Genomic DNA, 24,137 nt, shown 5'->3' with positions numbered 1-24,137 from the left:
TTTTCTTTTTGACTTCTTAATTTTATTGCAAGTGACTCCAAGGCCAAAAGGTTGTGCATAGGTTGTTACAACAAAAAGGAGGTTGTAACACTCAGACTTTTAGGTTAAAATGTTTTCTGCTTATCACGTGTTAAGATCTTTCAGAAATGATGTAATGCACCAGGGACTATGGTGCTACATTTGCAAACCACCTTTTTTTTAATCATTAATTGACATCATATAATAATGTCCAGCTCACTACTCCCAAAGTGATGGTAATTAATCTTGTGAAAAAAAAAAAAAAAAAATGACATTTCTAGCTTTTAGCATAGAAAGGTCATAAACAGGTTGTCTTTGATTTGACTGGATTTTAAGCATCTGATCAAACTTTTTTAAAAAACATTTCTTTTACGTTACCTTGGTTTTTTTAACACTTACATATTTAAAGATTGTATATAACAGAGATAGCCTCAGCAACTTGGCAACATTCGAAAGCACACATGTTATTACAAACAAGCGTGTCTTAGTTACGAATGAAACCTTTGCTGTTCTTCCATGACTAGCACTTTTTTATGGCGTTAGAAACTGTTTGGTACATGATGAGTGCTGGTACTGCAAAACATGGATTTTTTCTTTCCTTTTCTTTTTTCTTTTTTTCTTTTCTCTCATTTCAGAGCCATGGTATATTCCAAAACAAGGTAAACAACAGGGAAAAATGTCATTAAATATCTTCTCAGTACTCCAGCCTGTCATATACCAGCTAAGTGTCCCATCTTTGTGCTCATCACACTGCTTTCAGTTTTAGTCCAATTATGACTCAATCTCTCTTCTTGGCTCTTCAAACAAGAATGTAAAGGACTGAATTGTACATGGATCTTCTCTGTGAAATTGTACAACCAAGGAAGATGTTAAGGGGTTATGCTGTGCATGCCAAAACTGTGCTAGTTAGAAAGGGTTAGATTACTGACTAAATAGATCAGGATATTAAATGCCAGCTATCAAATGATCTCAGGATATTTTGGTAGTTGCTGCTGCAAAACTGAGCAGATCTTTTTAATATTCTGCATTATTTCCATGAAAACTAAATGGAGCAAAAGAGGATATTTGGTTCAGTATTTGATTTATATTAGTACATTTTTGTTTGGATGAGAACTGTGAGAACCCAGTGGGTTTGGTTCATGGGAGATCTGGCGCATCACTTTTTTGGTTTTGATTCAAATCGGTTCACATCCCCCGAGTTTCACTTTGACTTTTGAGTTTGAACAAATCCAAAAAGTTCAAAGCAGAGCCCTGATGGAACCACTAACTTTCACATGGTTTCCACCCAAAATTATAAACTTTGCCCCCTTCACAAAATCATATTCAAAGAAATATGCTTTCCAAATGGCATTAACAGAAGTTATTTTTAAGTGAAGAGTGGAAGATGACCCAAATTCTTCAGATTTCTCCAGAACACAGAGCCCAGACATCCAACTGACCTTCTCAGAAATCCATGGAGGTAATTCTGCACAGAAGAAAAAAACAGAGCAAGGGGTTGAGCCCCCTCATGGTATCTTTCCTGAGAAAATATGAATACATTCTTTCTACCACCACTCTGAAATTAATTTGCATTGGGCATTTCAGCCGTGGGTTAAGCACAACAGACTTTTTGGATGCGACTTTGTCCAGAAGATGCCATTCCCCTAAAAGAAGGTTTTCTCACATTCAGTGGGGTCATCTGAAATGGAAGCTTCAGCAAAGACATTTGGATGCTTGACAGGACCTTCTTGTAAACGATGTGTCCTTGGCCAGTACAAGAAAACCTCCCATGTGAATATATCACAGAAAATCATGCATACAGTTCTGGCCCTTGTTAAAAAAATAGATAATGAAAAGCAGAGAAACCTCTGAACATTCAGGAATAACTTTCATAGATATCCTCAAAGGAGATGATTACATATTCCAAATCAAATGCCTCAGAGACATACTTATTCCAGTAGGCCCCTTTTAAAAAAGTATTATTCGCCATTTTCAATTTACGCTTCTACTAAATCTTATTTTCTTATTTATCATCATGCTTTTCTCAGCTGATTAGACCCAGATAACAGTAACATTTATATTCCTCTTTTTCTTTTTTTTTTCTTTTTTTTTCTTTTCTTTTCTTTTTTTTTCTTTTCTTTTTTTTTTTTTTATTTGGGGGGGAGGGAGGGGAAAAGGAGTAATATTTGATTTACACTAGTCATCAAAAAAATTATTTAATACTTCTTCTACCGAACGTTTGTTACACACATCAACTAACTTCCCATTTTCAGTGTAAATTAATAACGGTTTATTTACTTTTATTTACTTTTCTCTCATGTCCTTTCTCTCCCCTTTGCTTCTTCTTTTTTTTTTTTGTTTTTTTTTCCCTCTTCTGGAAGAATTTTTTGATATCTTTAGGGTGTTTGGTACTCCCAAGGAAGAAATTACAGTATTTGTCAGCTCTACCCAGGTTATCACTGCACATCTAACATCGGGTATAGAGCTGACATTTCACAGGAGGCTGGAATGCACTCCATTATCTCTGTAGAAGAACTTTGTAAACTAGGATAGGATCCAGTTAAGGAGCCAAAAACAATACTGTGGAAATTACCTGGCCAGTCAAGTCTATAAAAAGTGAGTTACAAATAACATTAGCTAAAGCCAATAATTCTTACAAATATTCCATGAGCATACCATAAGTTAAAAATGAAATAATTTAGAGTAATGAGGACATGTTAATGTTTCAACATGAATGAATAATAAAAATATTAGTTATGTTTGTCTGAAAATTTGTCTGCTTTTAATGCTGGAGCCAGCCTGATTCCCCACGTGTTTGGGACCATGGACACTGGCAAACAGCATGTAACTTTACACTGTATCCTGAAACACCCTTGTGGGCTAATTACGGGACCCCTGAAAAGTGTGAGGCAACACCAAGCAGTGCTACTGGATCAGACCTCAGTATGTGTTCCCATGACACTTGAAGCAAGCAAAAGAGACACATTTTCCACAAGTTTGTAAACAGTGCAACTTCAAGCAAAAGTGGTGAGAAAATTTTGGAGAATTTTTTTCAAGCATCACGCCGTGTCACTTGTGGGAGCTGGGAAAGTAGCAGTGTTGCAATAGAATGGACCAGACTCTTTATGAAACAGGATGAAATGTTTATATTTGGCTATTATGGTGATGACTGTTATTAAAAAGAAAGAAGGAAAGAAAGCAAAGATAGATAAACATATTAATTATGTGTCAAACCACAAGACATCTCTTAGGACACTGTGATGAGAAGACTCAAATACTACAGCTAGCTTTGCTAAGTTTCAATGTATTTCATAGTGAGCTTTATTAACCTTTAGGGAGAAATGAAGTTTAGAAATAGTATTTGGTGTTCCAACCTCCTGTATTTCCTCCTCATTTTTCAAGAGAGGATGATATCCGTCCAGCAAAGAATCTAGGTGGTGACAACACATGCAATCCTCGTGACTTAAATGAACCCCCATGCTCAGGTGGGCAAAGGGAACAAGTGTCCCTGTGTCTAACCTGCACTGGAAGTTACTAAATTATGGAGGGGCAAACATTTCCCTCCCTTCCTATTCCTACTGAGAGAATTTTAAATTCACTCACCTCATTTCCCATAATTTCTCTCAGTAGCCCAATAAAAAGGATCATTTTCTGTTTTTCAAAAACAAAATTCAGAGGCAAAATGCAGCCCCATTAGAAGGGCAGAAATAACTTTTAGATTCTGTGCTCCAGGATATGGAATAAGACCTTTAATTAAAGCAACCCTCTGGTCAAGCTGGCACTTCTTTTTTAATTGCACCCTCCTGTCACCCTGTGATTTATTTTATTTTAATTTTTCAGTGTGCGTGAACATTTCAGAGAGTCCTAAACGAAATTGGGGCTGTCAAAAGATGCGATGCTGCGTCATCACGTAGCTGATGGCTAGGAGCCAGCTCTGTCAACACTTGGCTTTGTACTGTCCGGGGGAGAGAAGCTGATTCTTCAGCAGTGTCTAATCAGTTTAAAACAAATCTGGAAGATGTTACTAAAAGACGAGATGAGATCCAGGCCACAGCAGCCTATGCATACAAAGAAGTGAAGGATTTCTTCTGAGAACAAAATTAAAGAGGTGGAACGAACACTTGACAGTTTCAACACAATTATAACCGAGAATAACAAGGAGCTCACTACTGGTTGAGGAAATGGGACTACTGGTACCTAGAGAAAGTACATCGCTATGTCCCCTACCAGCACCGACGGAGACAGCAAGGTCTTAGATCTCCTGGTCAGCAGTGTTAAATTTCCTGTAAGTTCATCAGATCCTGGTTAATTCTTGAAAAGAAACCAAGGGAAAAGAAGGTGAAGGGTAAAGATGACAGGAAGTATTGTTATCTAATAAATCACAGAAGGTATGAAAATTTGTAAATAGGTACTTTGGATTTATGTAACATCTTCCATCTGAGTTCCTCAGTAGGCTTCAGAAGCTATATCTTTTTAGACCCAACATAGATAACAAAAAGGTCCCCGTTTATCTTACCAGTGCCTCATCTATAAACCTCATAAAAGGCCTGGCTCATGCAGGCATGCTTGCAAATAAGCAATAATAGGCAATATTTCTGGAAAAATTCATTTCCTTCTGGCAGTATGCAGTAAAGGTGTGACACAAAGGAATGAAGGCAGAAAACCAAATTTTTTCCTGTCTGCAAACACCTGACCTGGCTCACAGATCGATACCCAACATAAAATAATCAAGACACACACTTAAGCCCTCACAGGAGTCAATTACAAGGGCGAGTATATCACAAAAGTACCTAAGATGCTGACACCTTCTCTGCTTTTACTGGGGATACTCTGTGGAAGTGAGAGGAGGAGGCATCTCTGAAAGATACATGTCCTGGACTTAAAGACTTAAGGTAGAAAACAGAAAGTAGCCCTTATCATCCATTGAAAACAATCTGATAAGAAGTTCTATAGAACAGCTATCAATGGGAAGTTAAAAGAAAGAAAGAAAAAAAAAAAAAGGAAAAAAAAACCAGACATCTGTAGATCTATAGGAAAATTTTCCACCAATTTTAATGAAGTTACATTTATAGGTTACAAACTAGTAGAAGCAGTTGGGAAGGAGTAGAGATGTGATGCTTTTCTTCCAGCTGCTTGGAGGAGACTGAGTTTCCATCACGTGCATCAGGACTGCTGACCCCCCCAGGAGGCTAGGCAGCAGCATCTCCAAGAGATGCCACATAATCCTTTTTCATTCTCCCTTCCCATCACCTCCAGCATGCTACAATTATAAGACTTCATTTATTTTCTGCTTTTGACAGGGAGGAACAACAACTCTGAGTGAAAAGGAAATGCTTTCCTTATTGCAGAGACTCAGTGTACCAGGATGTATTCCTCCTATCATCTCAGGAAAAAATAAAAAATAAAAAGTAAACTTTTCAGACATTTTACAGCATTTTGTCCCATTGTTTGCCTTCCCACTAAGATCTCTTTCCTCCAGCTCAATTATTACCCACATTGTTGATCACATGGGCATTGGCTCAAATGCGTTAAAGGGAGAAGAGTTCATCCCTTGGCCTGCGGGTCTGCATCTATTAAACCTCTCCAACTTTATTTGAGCAAAACATGGTGAAACATTCTTTCATCTCTCATGGGAATGACCCCCAGATTTGAACTGAGAGAAATTTTCCCACCTCTCTGTAAAATTCTGTAACTCATCTTTTGTACTTTACATGAGGATTTTTCTCATGGTCTGTGAGGCAGATCAGATTACCTCAGATACTTGTTCAGTAGCTGAATGGATAGGATATTATAAGCTCTAATTTGCAGTCTCCTGTAACATACTGTATTATAAAATACTGAAAGATTTGAGATCCACTTCAGTTAAACCCCTGTCTGCATGCTTAGACCAGCTTGGTCACAGAGTCATGGCTTTGACGTCCTGCAGGAACAGTCCTGCAGCTGACATCCCCCTCATTCCCTTTCTTCTCTCTTACCCTTTTCTCACTTTATTGCCTTGTCAACAACAGTGGACTGGGCATGACCATTTGGAAGGGCTAAAAGCTTCTGTTCCCTCTTTCTTTCCATGCTGTTCACCTTCAAGATTTTACATTTTCCACCACATCTTAGCAGGGCTGGCAGCCTCTTCCACTGCTTTTGAACCTTGTCTGTCCCAGGAGTTACAGGATCTGGCCCGTCAGGTATAAAACACCTTCTAACAGCCCTCTGAGCAGCTTTGTTTCAAGCATTGCATCAAATCAGCTGTGGGAGTGGCTGCAATGGAAGTGGGGAACAGGTCAAAGTGACAAAACTTCTCTGGGAAGTGCCCATGGAGATCTCAGTCCTGTTCCCAGCAGATTCCTCCCATAATAACATCTAACACTATCACTGACACTAATTATAAACCCTGTTACTAAACTAAATTACAACCCCAGCTGAGGAAACAAGGAGCGAGCAAGCACGCACTGAGGCAAGAGAACCCTTGGCAGCTTAGGTCTTTTTGCCCCGTCTCAAAACTGCCCTGGCTGAAGCCACAAGGCCATGCCAGCTGCGTGTTTACATTGGGAAGAAGCAGAGGGGATGAAGCAAACCTGGCTGCATCTCTAAGTTTGACTTACCATACCTTCCCCATCTCTGGGAGGTGATCCCAAACAGCAGCTGAATTCTCCATGATGAGGAGCATGGGCTGAATTATACTGCAGTTCCCTATGCGACAACTGGTCTGCAGATAAAGACCTGAGTCTGCAGCATCTTCCACCAGCACAAAACATACAACTGTGTGATAAATATTTCCATAATCACGATGAAAAAGAGGGGGGGAATCCAAATTCTTAAACGTATTCAGACTCAGCTGGAATTCGGACCAAGAGATGGACCAGCTCTTACTTATCCCTGAGGCACATTCGCCCCCTCCATATAATTAAGCTCTTGGGCTGTTTTGTTAGTGTTGAGAAGCAGGCTTTGCCAAAAGTCATCTGGTTTTCTCTCTTAAAATAGTGACAGGTTTTTTCCCCCTCCTTGCTAAAGAAACCTTTCAGTTTCATTGCTTATATGCTTTAGGTATAATTATTTTTTTTTTTTTACCTTTCACAGTGTTATTTCCTACCCATAAAATTACACAAAAATGGTCATCAGCAAGCCTGCTGAAAAGACCAGCCACCATACATTGCAGAGAATAACTTTAATATTTATAAAAAAATAAAGACCATACTTCTTTTAAAGATCTTGCTCTAAACAAACTGAATTATTCATGCATAGAATTGTACGGCATTAGAACACCTGTTTTCAATCATGCATAATGTAAAATCACTCATTACCTCACAAGAGCCTCTACATCTCCAGCAATCAAATGGCATTGAAACAGCAAAACAGGTGCTTGGCAGGTGGATGCAAACAGATGTTTTGGGCTTGCTTGTCTTTTCTTGTACAGGTGTGGAGTTCTTGTTTTCAACGGCGTAATTGCTATTTAAATAGGTGATATTTAATTCTTACGTGCTTTAATATTTATTTTTGCTTCTTCAATTCCTTTTTCCACTTTGTGAACAGCATAGGCTCAAGGAAGCCTATGTGATGTGCAAAAGCTCCCAGCTGAACTGCGAGGTGGGGTAATGCCACTGCAAGTACGGTTCCTCTTACTCAGACTTTCATCCCCCAAATCCTCATCCAGGAAAATTTGTCACTTCTCTAAAAAATTTGTGCAAAACCACTGCGGAGACCACCATGCTCACAGCTTTCTGGAAGTGGCCAGGGACTAGTGTGCCCTTTCTGAAGGATATCTGAACGTTGGGTGTAGGAGATAGGATAAACATTTGTGGAAACAGTTCAAATCTGGGAATGGGGCAGATCTCTGCATGTTTTTCCAGGAGTACAATTTAAAGGCAACTGAAAATGCTGGAATCTCTACTGCCCCAAGTCCACCGGTGTAGAGCAGCAACAACTACAAATATTGTCTCTGCTTCTTCCTGCCATTTGCACAGACTGGAAAAAAAAAAAAAAAATAAAGAAAGAAAGAAATAAAAAAACTATATATAAAATTAAAAGAATTTGCAGAAAATGAACCAAAATTGGCCAAAATGTACTTAGGTGCTCATGTCTTTCAAGCACTGGTTACTGGTTGTCCTAAACAGACACATCCCCAGTCTTTAGTTTTCAGCAGCAAAGTGGCAAATTTTTAGAAACATCTTTAAACTTGGCACCCACTCTAGCAGTCTCAATACACTGGCCAATGACAGACAAAACATGATGAGAGTTTATTGCACTAAGTCACCTGTGCCTGTATCTGTTCCTCGTGGTCCAACATCCTGAGGAAAAAAATAAACACAAGATGCAATGAAACACATCAGTGCTTCATGCAAGTAGGTTAAGAGCAAAATGATTTTTCATGGTTAGCATATAGCGCTAGTCAGGTGTAAACAACTGACTTGTATTATGGCAACACATCGTTTAGTATGGACCCAAGCAGTAAAATTTTTGGACCACAACACATCATCGTGGGATTAGCCCTGGTCACACTGATAGAGGTTTGCCTGGCATTGATATGTGCCCTAAAACTTATGACTATCCAATAGGTGGTGACAATAATACTGGGGAATATTTGATTCAGGGTGCCAATGACTTCTCTTCCGAGGCAAGAGAATTTAAAATCCATCTTTGGACTCCTTTTTAAATAGTTCACTATTTAAAAGAAGCCACATGAATAGAGTAGGAAAAACTATACTGGGTTGTATAAACTAGAGGATACGGTACACAGATATCATGAACTGTGATATTAAGAAGCAACTGTACTATAGATGGTGCAGTCTATGTTTGCCTGTCTTAAAAAATGGCATCTCTGTCGTGGTTATCATGAAGACTGTCAAGCATTTCGTGGTGTTTAGCTACACAGTAAAATATAGAGGAACATTATTACAATTGGGTTTTTCCTTTTGTTAATGTAGATGCATAAATAAACAGAGAAAAGAAGAGAAACCATTAGTCAGTTCATCGTACAGTTTCTTCCTCTTCTCCTTCTCCTCCAGCAGTCTGGAAAGGAGAGCAATGAGCTCTCTTCAGCAATCTGACACTGCTGCTCTCGTAGACTGATACGTTGGAAGCATATATATATGCATGTATATATAAAATATACTTAAGCTGATAATAATAGTATTTGTGGAATATAGTCAACATCAGTTCTTATGCCAGCACACAGAAAACAATCTGTACAAATAAAAAACAGTGTACCTCAGTGTACCTAAACAATTAACTCAATTGTATTTTTCAGTGTCAGAGATCTCATTGTTCGTTGAGTATAAGCATCTCATTATTCCCAAGCAAAAATGTCAGAAGAACCTGGAAAATTAAGGGATTTATTCCAGTTTTACCTCTAAGAAATAGGTATTCAGATGCCAGGGTAACAGGAGCAGTTAATGAATCTATCCTGAACCAGCTATGACAGAATTTAAATGACACAATTACCTTAACAAGTAGGATACCAAGACTGATAACAACACTCAAGTTTTTATATGTAAATATACACATATAGCTCACATTTACATGGACAAGGAGTATATCTATCATTAATTTATGTGTTTACTCATGTGTAGCTTTTCAAATATTAGAAATAAGAGAAAACAAACCCACCAGTACATGATGGCTTACAAGTTCAAGCTGAGAACATGTCCCAGAACAGCAACTCTTGAATCGAGAAGTGCCTGCAGTGAGCACGATGCACCCTACTTCACACCAGTCCTTCAGCCATCTCCCGGGCTCCCTCTACAGTGAACACATGGATGGGTGGACCCAACCCTGCCTGAAAAACTGAGTGAAGGCTTAGGCTCCAGAAAACCTCTCTTCAGCACGTTTCCTTAGAGACTGTGAAATTCCTCTCTTTCTGGGTCAGAAACGTGATTTCTAATCACATAGAAGTTACTTTAAATGATCAAATGGCATAGAGAAACAAGGGATGAATCAGCGGATCTAGGATGAAATTAAAACTTAACAAACACTTCCCAAATTCCATTTGGGAATTATTTCTGAGCATTTCTTTGGTAGAAAACATAACCACTTCACAGAACTTGTCCATCTCATCAGCTCTGGCACAGCCTCAACCTCGGCATCTATAGAAGTGCCCCAGTGCTCCTCCTTTGACCTTCCATCCTGCCCCGGGTGCTGGAGCTCATCCTCATCCCAGGATGAGTGTGTTTTGAACATTTCCACAAAGGACTGTTTGATCTGGACCACTGCCTTCAGGAAACGGAGCAGCTCTCGTCCTCCTTTTAAGAACTTTTGACCATTTTCGCTGCAGGAACTTTTCCCACATCCTTGTCTCCATGACCAGGCTTCAAAGGACACCGTGCTGCTCTTCTCTTTAACATCCTCTCCAGCCACACCACTTGGCTTGGGAGGGGTATCTGCAAGTTTTTCTCAATATTATCTTTCAGTTCATGCCTCATGTTTAGTTTGTGTCTCAGCTGATGGCAGAGGGAACATGGATTGGTCTCTCCAGGATGCTTCTGATCAATTTTCTTTTCACATGAAGTATGAATTATTAACGACCACCAGACACACTAAACCAACTCACGCCCCAAGTTTCCCCAGCAAATTTTCCCCACATTTTGAAAAAAAAAAAAATCGACATAAATAAATAAATATCTCCAACATTTTCCCCAAAAGAATTATAAATATGGGCTGTGTAAAATCAAGGTAGGAGGGCAACTCTTTAGATAAAGGACTTGTAATGAAAAACATCTTTTTCATTTGTGGGCCAGTCATAGCTATTTTTTGCCTAAGGCCAAAGAAGTCATTTAATATTGTTGCAACTCTGCTTATTCACCAATAAAATGGTCGTATTGCTCTTCTTTCAGAGCTGTTACAAGGCATTTATAAAGTAGGTGGAGAAATTGAAAGGTTTTTGCCCAGGTGCAAAGAGCTATTGGCATCCCACTTATCAGAAATGGGCACCCAGCAGACCCCTTACAGAGCTTACACTGCACACTCAAATATTTGTGTGTGGTGGTGGGGGATGACGATAGCAGATAGTGTTCAGACTGAATCATTTTGGGTGGGTGTAAAAGGATGGAGCCACTGTTAAAAAATCCTCTAGCTGAGGCTATAGGAGATTTTTTTTTCTCCTTGTAATTTTAGATACTGGGTGCCGTGGGGAGCTCAGATGGCATCTGGGAGAGGTTTAACCTTCTATGCATGCACCTTGAGAGTTTCGGGAAATGGGATTGGACCCCATCCCCTCAAATCCCCAGTGCTCTAGGGAATGAGCAGTTGGCAACCTTACCAGTCTCCTGCCCTGTGCCCCCAGCCTCTGTACGGTGGCTTTGCGGAGGGATGGATCAAACCCTGTGCCTGGGTTTTCCACACTGCAACACCATAACTATTACCAAAAGCTCCCCTAAAACATGTGAAAGAAAATTTTGCAATCAGTGCAAATGCTTAGATACGACCCATATTGCTGAAATACAGTTTATTGCTCCCAGAGACCAAAACCGCACATTATCCAGAGGGAAGATAAAGCATTGCAAAATTTGGGTAGTGTCCCAGGGCTGGTTCTCCCCATTCACATGGGTTTTATATATCCTGAGTGCAGGAGAGCCACGCAAGTCCCTTGCAGGGAACAAACCTGGCACTGCAAGCAGTTATCCCAATTCTTCAGGTGTGCGTAGGTGTATTTGCACACACATGCACGTACACAAATATATATGGAAAATATATGTACATGAAATGGAATGAGGCACCGAATACGTCCGGTGCAAACCCCGCAGCCCAAGCTCCGTGGGTTTTCACCCAGCAGCTCTGCTTTCAGGCTGACAGCTGCAGATCCCAGGTGGTCTGACATTTGAGATAGGGTCTGTGGGTAAGATTGAAGGTGTTTCAGGGGAGAAGGGGGCTGTGAATAGCACCGAGCCCTCATCCAGATGGAATCGTTCACCAAACAACCTGAGATACTCTATTACTGTCCATATGTCTCCCAGGTCTCCAAAGGCCATACTCCATTGATTTATTAGAAATCTGCTTTTTCAGCATGGGTTCTTTCCAAAACAGAGCATAATGTGGGATTTACTATCATCCGAAATGCTCCTTTTTAAATATCAGTTCTTCACATAAACGAGTCTTTGGAAATGTTTCACCAGATGAGAAAGTAAATATTTTGGGATGGAAGCACCCTCCTCATGTACCCTTTTAACAAGTTCTTCCTGTCACAATGAATGATAAAACATTTTATAGGGCACTTCTTTGAGAAATAAATTACTAAAGGCACAGTACCAATGGAGAAAAAGACACCAGATATAACCATGCTAACAGTCTGCTTTGCACTTATTTCTTCCTTAGCATATAAGCCTGGAAGAATTATTTTATTGTTTTAGCACTGCAAACAGTTGTTATTAGTGTATCTTATTTATAGTCAGTTCTTTGCAGCACTATAGTAATATAGAAAAATATCAGTTATTTCATCACAGTGGTGAATTTAATGAACCTGAAGGTGTGTGTTATTTTAGCACTTGCTATAGCTCCTGTGAAAACCCAATGGTGCTAAAATCTGTAAACCTGTCACTGCTTAAGTAATAACCTTGTTAAAAGCATCTTCGTTTAACTTATTTCAGCTTTTGCAGAATGCAGGTTTTATTTTATCAGTGTAGAGAATAGGTGTTTCCAACCAAACCACTTATTGTAAATATATTTAATTGTAGTTCATTAATTTATTCTCAGTGTTATTGCTTTTATTTTAACACTTAGTTTAAATTAAGCATTGTCTAGAATTGAGTTCCCATTTTCGATTTTTTTTAAACAAACTCTTAATTTATATAAAATATCTTTGGTTAGAACAGTAAATTTTATTCTGCAATATGGAAAATGCTTTTTTTATTCATTAATATCCCTTTATGCTGCAAGAAATGAGCTTCCTTTCTTAACTGTACAGACAGGAAAACAAAATGAGATTTTTTTTTTTTAATCTTACCACTGTGAAATTGGGCTTTTTTTCTATTTAAAAAAATAGAGAAAATGAAATATTGATGGTGCATTTTCCAAATTATCAATCGATCCCTGCAAATGTACATCTACAATTATTGAAATTTTGGCAATAAAAAAAAAAAAAAAAAAAAAAAGGAACTCCCTGCTATTTAACACCATTCAGCAAAAGAGAAGTGTAATTTGCACCATCACTTTTTTATAGCACCAATGATACTTCCTACATTATTACACCATGGAGTTGTTTGTGACAAATGATAAAAGTATCAGGTTCCTAGTAAATTTTTACAAGGTGGGCAATTATCCGTCCATTAATACTCTTTCTTTAAGACTTGCTATATTATCCTGTACTGTATGGCAGACACAATGCATCTCAGGGAACAAGTCCTCATGAACGGGTGCTGGATGACAGTACAGGGTCCCACTCCTCCAGGCAGAGGGACTGCAGCAGAAACCCAAGTGTACTGGCTGCTTAGAAATAATTATCAGAATTAGCTATTCAGGATGTCTCCATTAGATTGTCATTTCTTTGGGCCTTTATTATTATTTTTTTTGTTCCATAATTTAGCTCTCCCTCTCAATGTGTTTCCCTTTCAGCGTTTATTGATCCGTGCTTCAGCGTAGACCTGCGACTAATATAAAAAAGAACACCAGCACCAGAGCCAGTGCAACAGCCCAGGTTTACACTGCACACGAAGCTGACCTCGGCCATTTAATTGCTCCTAGCAGCAGAATTTTCTGGCCTAATCAGACTTGATTTTAGTTTGCAAACAAGTCAAAAATGTTATTAAATGTCATCTCTTCTCACAGTTTTGGTGTCAAAAACCATGTGAGGAACGGTAGTGCAGCACTTTGCGCACAGTGCTAGTAACTCTGCATGGGTCCTGCGCAGCAAGCAAGAGTGATGCTGCAGGAGGTAGTTACTCCTTGCCTGGACATTAAGAAGCAGAGATGAATGAGCATGGTCAGGGGGCAGCCTCTGAGATGTGTATGAGGAATAAACACGGGATTGCACCAGGCACTGGCATCCCAGAGGTAAGGCACACTGTCTATGTGCCGCGCGTGCAGTGGGGTCACCACAAAATGGTGGGGTTCATCGCAGCCCCAAAGAGTGCAAACGCACCCCAAGAGCAGTACCAGGGGAGGAGGAGAGAAGCCAGGCTGCTAGCCCCTGCTCCTGAGTGTTGGATCAGGATCTAGGGCAGAAGTTAGGATGCTTCACATCCCAACAGCTGCACTGTGTCTTCAGGATCTGAGAAACTGGACTAGGCAACTGAAAAGGAATCCAGTTGTTTAAGCTTAGGCTGGGATTGTGTTTATATTTGTTTTGCTTGTAACCTTTCGTTTCCAGCCTTGTAACTAAAAGCCTGACCTTATGTCTTGCTTAATAAACCTTTTGCAGAAGCTTTATTTTATCGTTCAGCCTGTCCCGCGCCTTGCGGAAGATGGATGGGAGGGATTGGCGAGGCTGCAGTGCGGAGGCACATCGCACGGGCACACATCCTGCCCCGTGCCACAGCCTGACCACCAACAAGAGCTGTAGGGAACTGCTCCTCAGCAGCCACAGCCACAAGCACCTCCTGGTGAGCACACCCTCTGCCAAGGGCACGTATGTAGGCCTCGAGCCCTGGGAGCCTCACCACCGCAAGCCCAGTTTGGGGGCTCAGTACCACTGTGCCACTTGGAGTCCTGTTCAGCTCTGCTTTGTCCCTCCCCAACCGTGTGTGATTCAGGAATCCCACCTGTCCTAAACAGAGCTGAATGTGCTGTTAAAAGAGACCTTGAGCCTTTCCTTCCCCAGAACAAGACCTGCCAGTGCCAAATATCTGGTCTGCTTGTGGATCATCCTCTTCTCCTGGCTTTGGACACTACTGCACTTCACACTGAAAAAAGGCGAAGACAAACCCAACCTGCACTCTGCATTTATGAGTCAGCATTGAATACAACCATGAGAAGGAGGATGGAGAAAGGTGATGAGGGTATCGTCATCCATGTGAACCCTGCACAGCAGGGCAGTCCAGCTGCAAAGCCGGGAGGAAAAATTCCCTTTCTAAAAAGCAAAATAAAATGGCCCAGCAAGGGGTTTCATACACCCTTACACTGAATTGACCTGGGCTGGTTTAAAGCTAAAGCTCCAGCTATTTACCCCCACTCTTGAGAGACAAAATTATTCTAGGTGGGGTTTCACATTAATGACCTCCTCATCTTATAACATAAAGCCAGCATGCTGCAGTACTATCTATTGCTAGTACCATACTGGAGTTAAGTCAATATTATGTTTATGACTGTAGTGCTAAAAATATGAGATTAAATTTAAAATTATTGAGCAGAAAATCTGAATTTAATAAGATTCTTTGTTAAGCCAGAATACATTTTTCCCTCACGTTGACACAACAGTAATAATAATTTGACCCACATAACTTTTTTTTTGTTTCTTAAGTTGTACTATTACAGACCAATTATGCATTCTTTAAGGAAATGTTATTAATTATTGAAATATTAAAAAGCTGAAGTCATTGTTTTTCTGCACTTAGCATGGCTTTTAAAAGAGATTATAGAGAGAGAATCTTTCAGCAGATAGTCTTAAAATATTCACTAGTGCTAGAACAATTTAATGAAATTCACATTTATTTCAAGGATTTTTTTTAATTAAATCTATTGGTTGTTGGTATCCGTAAACCCTTAAGAATAAACACCTGCAGTGTTTTATTATGTAAAAAGGTAGTTTAATTGCATCATATTTATCACAGACAAATCAAGCCCTATTCAGAAGATAATAATGACACAGTAATTGGACCAGTAATTGGTTCAGGATGATTCAATATTGTACTAATAATCATAAATACTACTGTCTCCTGCTTTGGTACAAGGCTGACACTATATTATAGATTGGATTTGGTGCAATAAATATTCGTGAACTGGGTCCAGTAGTGCCTAGGTCTTTAGTTCAACTGCGTTAGTAAATAACAGGTATCAAATAATGCATCCTACATGAGCAATCATTCCTCACGGGCAACACAGGGAATATTGTGCTCTTTTCTGCATCCAGAAATGGCTGGGATAAGCATCTGTACGGTAACGAATCTCCTTGCATTAAGCATTGCCATTTGCCTCGAGATGTTTCCACTCCAAGCAAACCTGGTCACACTCAGAGCCAGTTGTAAAGTAGACCCGTTCAGTTTAAATCTTGCTTTCTTTGGCTTTCTGCCTATTTGTTGCTTTTTTTTTTTTTTTTTTTTTTTTTGTATTCCCGACAATGGGAGAAATGGAACTCTTCAAGGGGCTGAACTGCAAAAAATGTTGAGCATTTAGCCTCAAAGAAGAAACAGGAGGACAGATAAAGCAACCCCAAACTGGTCACCCCTAAACTCCCCAATAAATCAGGGAATACCTGAAACCAGTACCGCTATTGCCTTCTTGGACTGAATTGCCTTCATGCATTTCCAGTATTTTCTTTGTAAGGCTGCTCCAGAAAGCCAACACCAAGCTAAGGCACTGACCTTGTCCCTGCCTTCTGCCAGGCACTACAGAGGTGCTGCTGCAGCTCGCTGCCATTTTCAGGGCTCATTTCCTATATCAATGGTTTTCTCTCATAAAACAGGACTCTTTTGTTCATGAAAATAACACTTGAAAGCAATCATGACTGCTACAGGTTGTATCTTCTTACCGCCTGTTACATGTCAGATATTATTAGGTTTAAGGTTCCCATACAGCGGTAGCCCTAAATAAAAATATTCAGATTCATACTTAGGCAGGCAAATGAGAAATGGCAAGTTTTCAAAGACACTTTTTCTTCCCTGGCTTTCACCTGGAGCTTCAACCAAAGCTTTCCAGACTGCCCTGATGTGATTCTGCTTAGTTTTGTGCCATCTTGATGATGCATGACATGATGATGCATTCCCCATCAAGTCTATAAAAGCCTTCTTCATCTCAGTTGTGCAAAATAAATCGCCATACCGGTACCTGACTAATCTACTTTATTTGCTCTGGTTTTATTTGTACGTGTAATGTAATATACCAGTTTTATTTTCTTTCTTTCCTTGACTTCTGGGAAGGGCAGAGGGAGAGTGGGGGGAACTCTAATCAAACACAATAGCATTATGGCAAAGGGTGGATGGTAGGAGGTGCCGGTCCCGTAGCCAGTTGCTTGTTTATGGTGGCTTGATACAGTATAACATGGCGCACAGAACCACTCACATGCCACTTAATGATAACTGTGCAAATCGCGCCTGTCACCGCTGCATTCAGCAGAGGCTTGGCGGACCTGCGGCACTGCTACTTCGCCAGGGCTGCGGGCTTTCAGAGGGAGCCAAAAGGGAGTGGAGCCTCATTATCCCCGAAACAATGATCCTTATTCACTGCACAGAGAAACTTGCTTTTCATTGACGCGTTATACAGCTCGGAGCTGGAATAGAGATAACATATCCCCTTTATCACCAGAACAAAAGCTCGGGGTCTGTGTTCCTGGCTTGGAATAATGCCCTCAGCAGCCCAAAGTGATGCATTTGGGAGTGTTTACCTCTTTTCCTTGAATTGCTTTGCATTCGAGGGATGGTGCAGCGAGGCCCAGGTACCGACCACAGCTGGTATGCATGCAGTCATCTGGCCACGCACCGTCCCGTCTCTGACACTCCCACTGTCAAGCAAATACCTGGAGGATGGAGGAAGGGAGGGAGACGAGGAGTGCAGACAGCCGAAGAGACAATTCCTTGTAGATGGTACTTAGGGAAGCCTCTTAAGACTATATCGTGTAGCAGACATTGTGTAGGCACTACGGCTGAAAGCAATTCATACAAATGAAATGCCATGGCAGAATGGCACCAGGGGACTCGTTCACTCATAATGGAGTCAAAGTAATGGGGCCCAAACACACCGGTTACATGCTCTTCCTGGGGTGGTGGCAGCTCCAGGAGGGCACGTAAGACCAAGTCATCCCTTTCTATTTCTGCTTTCCCCCTTGGTTCTCCATCCCAAAGTCAGTTTTTCACTTTGCCTGAGTCTCTCTTACCTTTGCCGGGCGCAGGGAGGAGGGAAAGGTGAGAAGACAGGAGAGCTATCGCTGCACACAGCCAGGCAGGCAGGCAGCAGAGGTAGAGGAACAGAATGTGTTGAAAGCATCATGATCCAGCGCCAGGAAATAACAGTTAGCATATCCCTGAATGACATTTACAGGAAACCTATGTTTCCTTTTCAGGGCCATAAGCTTCAACAAACTGGTGTGTTCAGTCAGCCCTTCCCCATGTACAGTATGGATGCCACAATTTTCTCAGCATATGCTCAGCTGCGTCCTTCTGATGGCATCCATGTTGGCGCCTTTCCATCTATAGGCATGGAGGGATGTCTTCATCTTCTGCAGGAGTCTGGGGCTACTGCCAAAGGCAGGGATCCAAGCACCGCAGGCAAGGAGAGGGGAGCGTTTTGGTTCCTGAATAAGGATTAGGCTTTGCAACACCTGAGCAGCGAAAATCCTGCGGAGCCTTGGTGGCCGGAGCCAGGAACTGCCACGGCTCTGCTGAATATTGCTGAGCTGAGCCCCATTTAACCAAGGTGAGCGTTTCCTGCAGAGCAAATTGCTGAAAATTTAGGAAACAAATGGCAAATAGGCAGCCCCATATAACGTCCGTATAAATGCTTCAATGGCTTTGGCTCTGATGCGTTCCCAACGTGTAATAGATAACAATTTCATTATCTTAACTCACTCCCAGCTCTCACCTTAGGAAACACTGTGCCACCAGTGCTGCTACTCTGAGAACTGGTTTACTTAAGTGAGGCCAAGATCCCTTTGGTCTTCTGCTATATGCTGCTGAGGAGCCCAGTTGTGCACCATCCTAAGCAACAATACTAGTCAAATCCCTTTACTATTTACCTCTTTATTTTTAATCACAAACAGAAAAAAATAAAATAAAATAAAAATCCCCTCTCAGTTTTTCCCCTGGAGCTTACCTGTTTCCTGTCTTTTCACAATACGGTCCAAAATGTGCTCTTCTTTCTTGAAAAAGGGGGATTTCACTGATGTAAACAGGATAACGAGAATAAAGGGCAGGATTTTGTTTACAGATTCTTTTATCCACTGTACATTTATTTTACCTAATATACTTAAGAAAGGAGAATGAAATTTATTTAGATACAAAATGGCCTTGGAAATCATTCTCAACAAGGAATAAAGCATTCCCTTTACATAAAATTGCACTATAGAATAAGTACTTAAGTTAATTTAAAGAGAAAATTAGGAAAACAAAAGCTGAGTGCTGGAGATGCGAACAGCCGTCCGCCAGCTCACACCTCTCCTGCTTGAGTTAGATGCAGAAATCTCCCCTCTCCTCCTGCCTGACCCGCGTGCTTTACTGAAGTGAAAGGTAACCGTATCGATCGGCAGCCCATAAAAGCCCGGCAAACAAAAAGCAGCCAGAGGTGATATAGATGTGAATTAAAAGCTCTTTTATGGCTCTCCACCTGATCAGGAAAACCCTTTTTAGCTCGCTCCCGTGAAAGAAGTTGTCTCCTACTTTTGAGTCGTTTTTCTTCTCCTGCTTTATCCAGAGAAATGATGACGATGCATGGCTAATTAACAACAAAGAATAATTGAACTAAGACTCTAACTATCTACCTTTAAATCAAAGGAAAGAGGCAACCAATAGTAAAATTTAATCTGTCCTCTGGGGCTGGAGACAGCTTACAGGTTCAAGTCAGATAGCAAATGTAGCTAAATGGCAGTCAGAAAAGATCATGTGACTGGGGGCTAAAAACTAATTAATCTCCATAAAGCTGTAAGTGAGGTAGGTAAGATGACTTGAAATCTGATTACATTATTGCATTTAAGGAGGGAAAATGCAGCATGTATTTTTCATGTTGATTTTAACCACCTGAGCCCTTAATGACATTTTGTACCTTGAAAGAAAACTCATATTTCATCCATATTTAAAAAGATCCACAAAGATGCTATTGTCAGGAGCACAGAATTTACAAATCTAGTCTAAATAATGGTGCGATGAATCACAGAGTGCATTTCTAAACTTTTTTCCAGTGTAAGCCAGAAGAGGATTCCATGTAACTATGGGAAGCCACAACACCAAACATTTAACAAAAGCTGAAATAAATGTTAGAGCAAGAATAATTTTACTATATAGTCCGTTACAGGAAAAAGAAAAAGACTGTGCATTCTAACTGTCTGCTGAGGATGCGTATGTTTTGCTCCTTTGATTTGTAAACAACCTTTGATGTTAAATTTTGAATTAGTGGGAACAGAGCACTGCTTAGGATTTCTATTATTTATAAATGGTTACAAAGCAAGGAACAAACAAACGAGTAAAACAACAACAACAAAAATAAAACACCTCCAGGCAGATCGCAGACCTCAGTTCCACAAATCTAGTCCAAGTATGCAGAGAGCAGACCCACCTACCCTTTGTATTCTTTATTGTGGAGTACAAATATTAGAGGAAGAGAGAAAGCAGAAAACTGCAACCACACACCAAGCTGAGACAAAACCTGATGTGGAGTTTTCGGGCTTCAGCCGTGGCTATGGGCCACTGTGCATAATCTGTGCTTCTTGTGTAACAGCATCCGTAGAAATATCACGGAGTGGAAAACTTCACAGACAACCCCCAAAAAGCAGAGGCTTTCTGGGAGTCAATTTGAGGTTTCTGAGCTGCGTTAGCAGCAGCACCTGCTAACCACCGCTGCACTGCGACTGCCTGTGTGCACAGGGGGACCCAAACGGGGACAGCTTTATGTGATGAAAAAGTGTACTTTTAAAATGTTTGTAATATACTTGATATATACTGCCATACAAGTATATAGCGGCAATAAATAAACAGCATTTAAGTTAACAAGCATACGTTTATAGGTATAATAATGGCATTTTGCACTCCTGCAACACCTTTGATCCCAGAATTTCCAAGTCCTCTGCAAGGATTAATTAATTAAACTTCAACACACCCCTGCACCAGATGTTATTAAAATACTTTTATGGCTTACAAATTCTACGAAAGACATGCTTGTGTTTCATGTCGTATCGTGCTTCCCATCCAAGGCAATTACTTTTCTCCTCACTTGGCTGTGTGGTGCATGGAAATGATGTCAGAGGCCTCCTGCCCACAGGGGCTGAAACTCCCTTGCAGCTTTTAGCCTCTTGTGGCAGATGGGGAGTTCAGGGGTTCACGTCTGCCCGTGAACCCCTCCCTTCAAGCAGCTCCCCTCCTTTGCCTGTCACTAGCTCCTAAAGCCTCAGACTTCCCCTTGTTGCTTCCCGTGTTGCTTTTGCTATGACCAATCTTCCTCAAACACTCAGAGATTGTGCAATTTACTCTTTAGAGTTAAGCATTTTCCACGACATGGTGAAACTGCCATGTGGCTGAAAAATGTTCTCCACACACACCTTTTCTCACAGGAGCCAAATCATTACACTTCTTACATCTTCATTCCTGTTTTTGCCAGAATCCAACATGAGTTACAGTTCAAACCCTGCTTGCAAGTGATTTAAGGTAGAACAACTTGGCAGCCGAACTTGCAGGATGAGGATGTGTGTTTGTAAAGTCTGGCACAGATGGAGGCACCTCCTCAGATGAACCCTTCGTCTTTCTGGGGAAAAGACAGTACACGGGAATTAGCTCTCAAAATTAATCCTCTGCTTATCACTCTTACCTATGTTATCTACTAGCTGGCCATGCTGCCTTCCTGGACTCTGATTAGTAGGGAAATCCCACACAGAGAAAAGTTTGGCTCTATAACTTACTAGACTTCAGAGAAGCCAAGCAGGCACTTGAATTCAGGGTTTTATTGCTACTGGGCCATTCTTAGAATCTCTTTCTCTTACCTCCTGCTTCCAGCAGTGGACTCTCAGGTAACTAAGAAGCAAAAGTTCACAGAGCTGCTCTGTGAGTGTGTCAGTTCAGATCTCTCTTCTCTACCTGACTCACTTCTTTCTGCAGTAACAGGGCTCTTCAGGACAGGGCCTCAGAGAGCTGGTACAGATGAGCTTGGAACTATCCATACATTTACCCTTAAGCATCAGCAGCAACCAGCCCTCATCTCTGTACCATGGGTACCCAAATTCCTAAACACACCAGGAGACGGACCTCTTTGAGACCCACCAGCCACTTGGGTGACAGAATGAACCTCCCCTGTGCAATAGGGTTTATGGGGCATGGCCACAGGTGGTTTGGTGTCACGTACACCACTATCTGGGACATTTTATATAACGCCGCCGATGAAGCTGTAGGATCTCATCAAGTAAAGAGCTTTTGGTGTTTCCTTATTTATATCAAACTTTCTTATGGTGGTTGCCACATCACCTCTCATAATTTTAACAGTTCAGGAGCTGCAGCCTCAGTATTTCCTCTGTCCCTGTGCTTGCTTACTTAGGCCATAAAGAGCAAATGTTTGACAAACAGACACACAGAATCCAGCTCCAAAGCAGTGTTTGGTTTTGCTTTTCTGTAGTGCTGTGCCATACCATTTTGCCACACAATCTTGTGCCAGCTAATTCTGGGAAACCCACTGCTGACCACTGTCGAGTGGAGCTTTTGCTATTCCTTGACCAGGTACTTTGCAGATCCCTTTTTGAAGGAAATAATTCAGTTCCTTTTATGGTCAAAGGAGAGGGAATCCCCCGCCTAACTTCAGATTCCTGACATAATTCTCCCCCTCCTCGACTGTCCTTGTGTCCCAACATAAACACTTTCCCACACTATTTGAGGATGTTGCAGCTTTCACGCATCTGCAGAGAGCTGCACCCCTGGCGAGCAGGCAAGGCAGAACCTACCATGAGAGTGTATTTTCATTAAATGAAGAGGATCCTTTAAAAGCAAACCATGATCTTACCTTTTTCAGGTCACAGATAATGTAGCTGAATCCAGCTGGGCTGAAAAAGTATTTGTACCGTACAGATGTTGATACCACAGCTCAGCACGCTTCAATATTTAATTACACCAAGGTACTGTACAACCAAAATACCTTGACTTAATTTAGGTTGCATCTACAAAAATGTTATTTAAGACAAGAGGGAGCTTTCTATTTTTTTTTTCTTTCTATCTTACAAATCTACAATGTCTACTCACAACTTTTAAAGCATATAAAATTCCACCATTTTTAGGTAGAAAGATATTATTGTACTATCTTTATAGCTTGTGGACTGCATAGTCCTTGGTTTTCCATATTTGAGGCAAAAAATTAGATACATATCTATCTGCAGGCTCTTTAACAAGAAAGATGACAAGTAAATTCTGGATTAATATAAAAGCCAATTCAACTATTAATCATGATTATAGATAATTCCCAATGTGGCATGGTATCATTTAATTTCAAAAAGAAAAAAAAAAAAAAAGAAGAAGAAAAAAGGAGAGAGAGAGAAAAAAGACTTTCTAACCTATTCTGTGCATAGGTCATAAATTACCAGTCAGACATGTAGATCCCATTTAATATTTTAAAGTCTTGTTTTATATGTTCTTTTTCCTTGTTCGTGTTTTGTCTTTACAAATACACTTGGCCATAATGAAAATAAACCTGCTGAAGTCTCTGTGGCCTGAGACAAGCTATAACACATTTCTGCACCACGGGGTGGGCTCATGGGATACCTACTGAGAAAATGCATCCCCTTTGCGCATGCCCAGACTATTAAAATGAATTGACATGTTAATGCTGACAGGAAAAGAGCACAAGAGAGCTTGCTAAATTACTGCTCAGTCAGGCACTAGGAATTCCTGAGTGGCCAACTCCTGAGCAAAACCTGCAGCAAGGAGACGGGCGGGAAAAGAGAGAGGAAGAAAGGAGAAGGGGGAGAAAAAGGACAAAAAAAAAAGAAGCAGAAAAAAAAAAGAAAGAAAGAAAGAAAGAAAGAAAGAAAGAAAGAAAGAAAGAAAGAAAGAAAGAAACTTTATTGTCAGATGCAACAAACCAACCAAACACTGAGGGGTTGTCATGTTAGTAACGCACCTACTCATAAATCATATGGATTTTAATCATACCTGCCACCTCAGCCCGTTTCTCCCCTGAGAAATTGTTTTCTTTTTGCTCCCTCCTTCACTCGCTTTCAATTATCTGGAAGCTGTTTCTCGTGTTTATTTATTTATCTAAAGTTCACATACAGTATGCATGCACAAATTTCCTCTGGGGGACTGAGACTAGGCAGATCATACAAGGATGCGGTGGAGCGTAGCAGCTAACAGCTCAGATGAATGTACTCAGTCTCAGAAAACCTGCTTTGG

At 40.7% G+C, this 24,137-nt stretch overlaps 1 protein-coding gene across 1 annotated transcript in view; it reads right to left on the bottom strand.

Moving 5' to 3' along the window:
- Positions 1-915: 915 nt before the first annotated feature.
- Positions 916-24,137, bottom strand: part of LOC308197854 (uncharacterized protein) — a 120,179-nt gene continuing 96,957 nt past the window's right edge. The window contains exons 8-9 of the mRNA XM_080599060.1: positions 8,243-8,276; positions 916-7,953 (exon numbers count right to left, since the gene is read on the bottom strand). Coding sequence (XP_080455186.1) covers positions 7,913-7,953; positions 8,243-8,276 — 75 coding nt within the window. The 3' untranslated portion in view covers positions 916-7,912. The remainder of the gene's footprint in view (positions 7,954-8,242; positions 8,277-24,137) is intronic.

This window comes from Anser brachyrhynchus (assembly GCF_964034855.1).
Source record: "Anser brachyrhynchus genome assembly, chromosome: 7".
NCBI classification, from domain to species: domain Eukaryota; kingdom Metazoa; phylum Chordata; class Aves; order Anseriformes; family Anatidae; genus Anser; species Anser brachyrhynchus.
The sequence above is the reverse complement of the archived record's forward strand: the minus strand, read 5'-3'. Positions and strand labels throughout refer to the sequence as shown.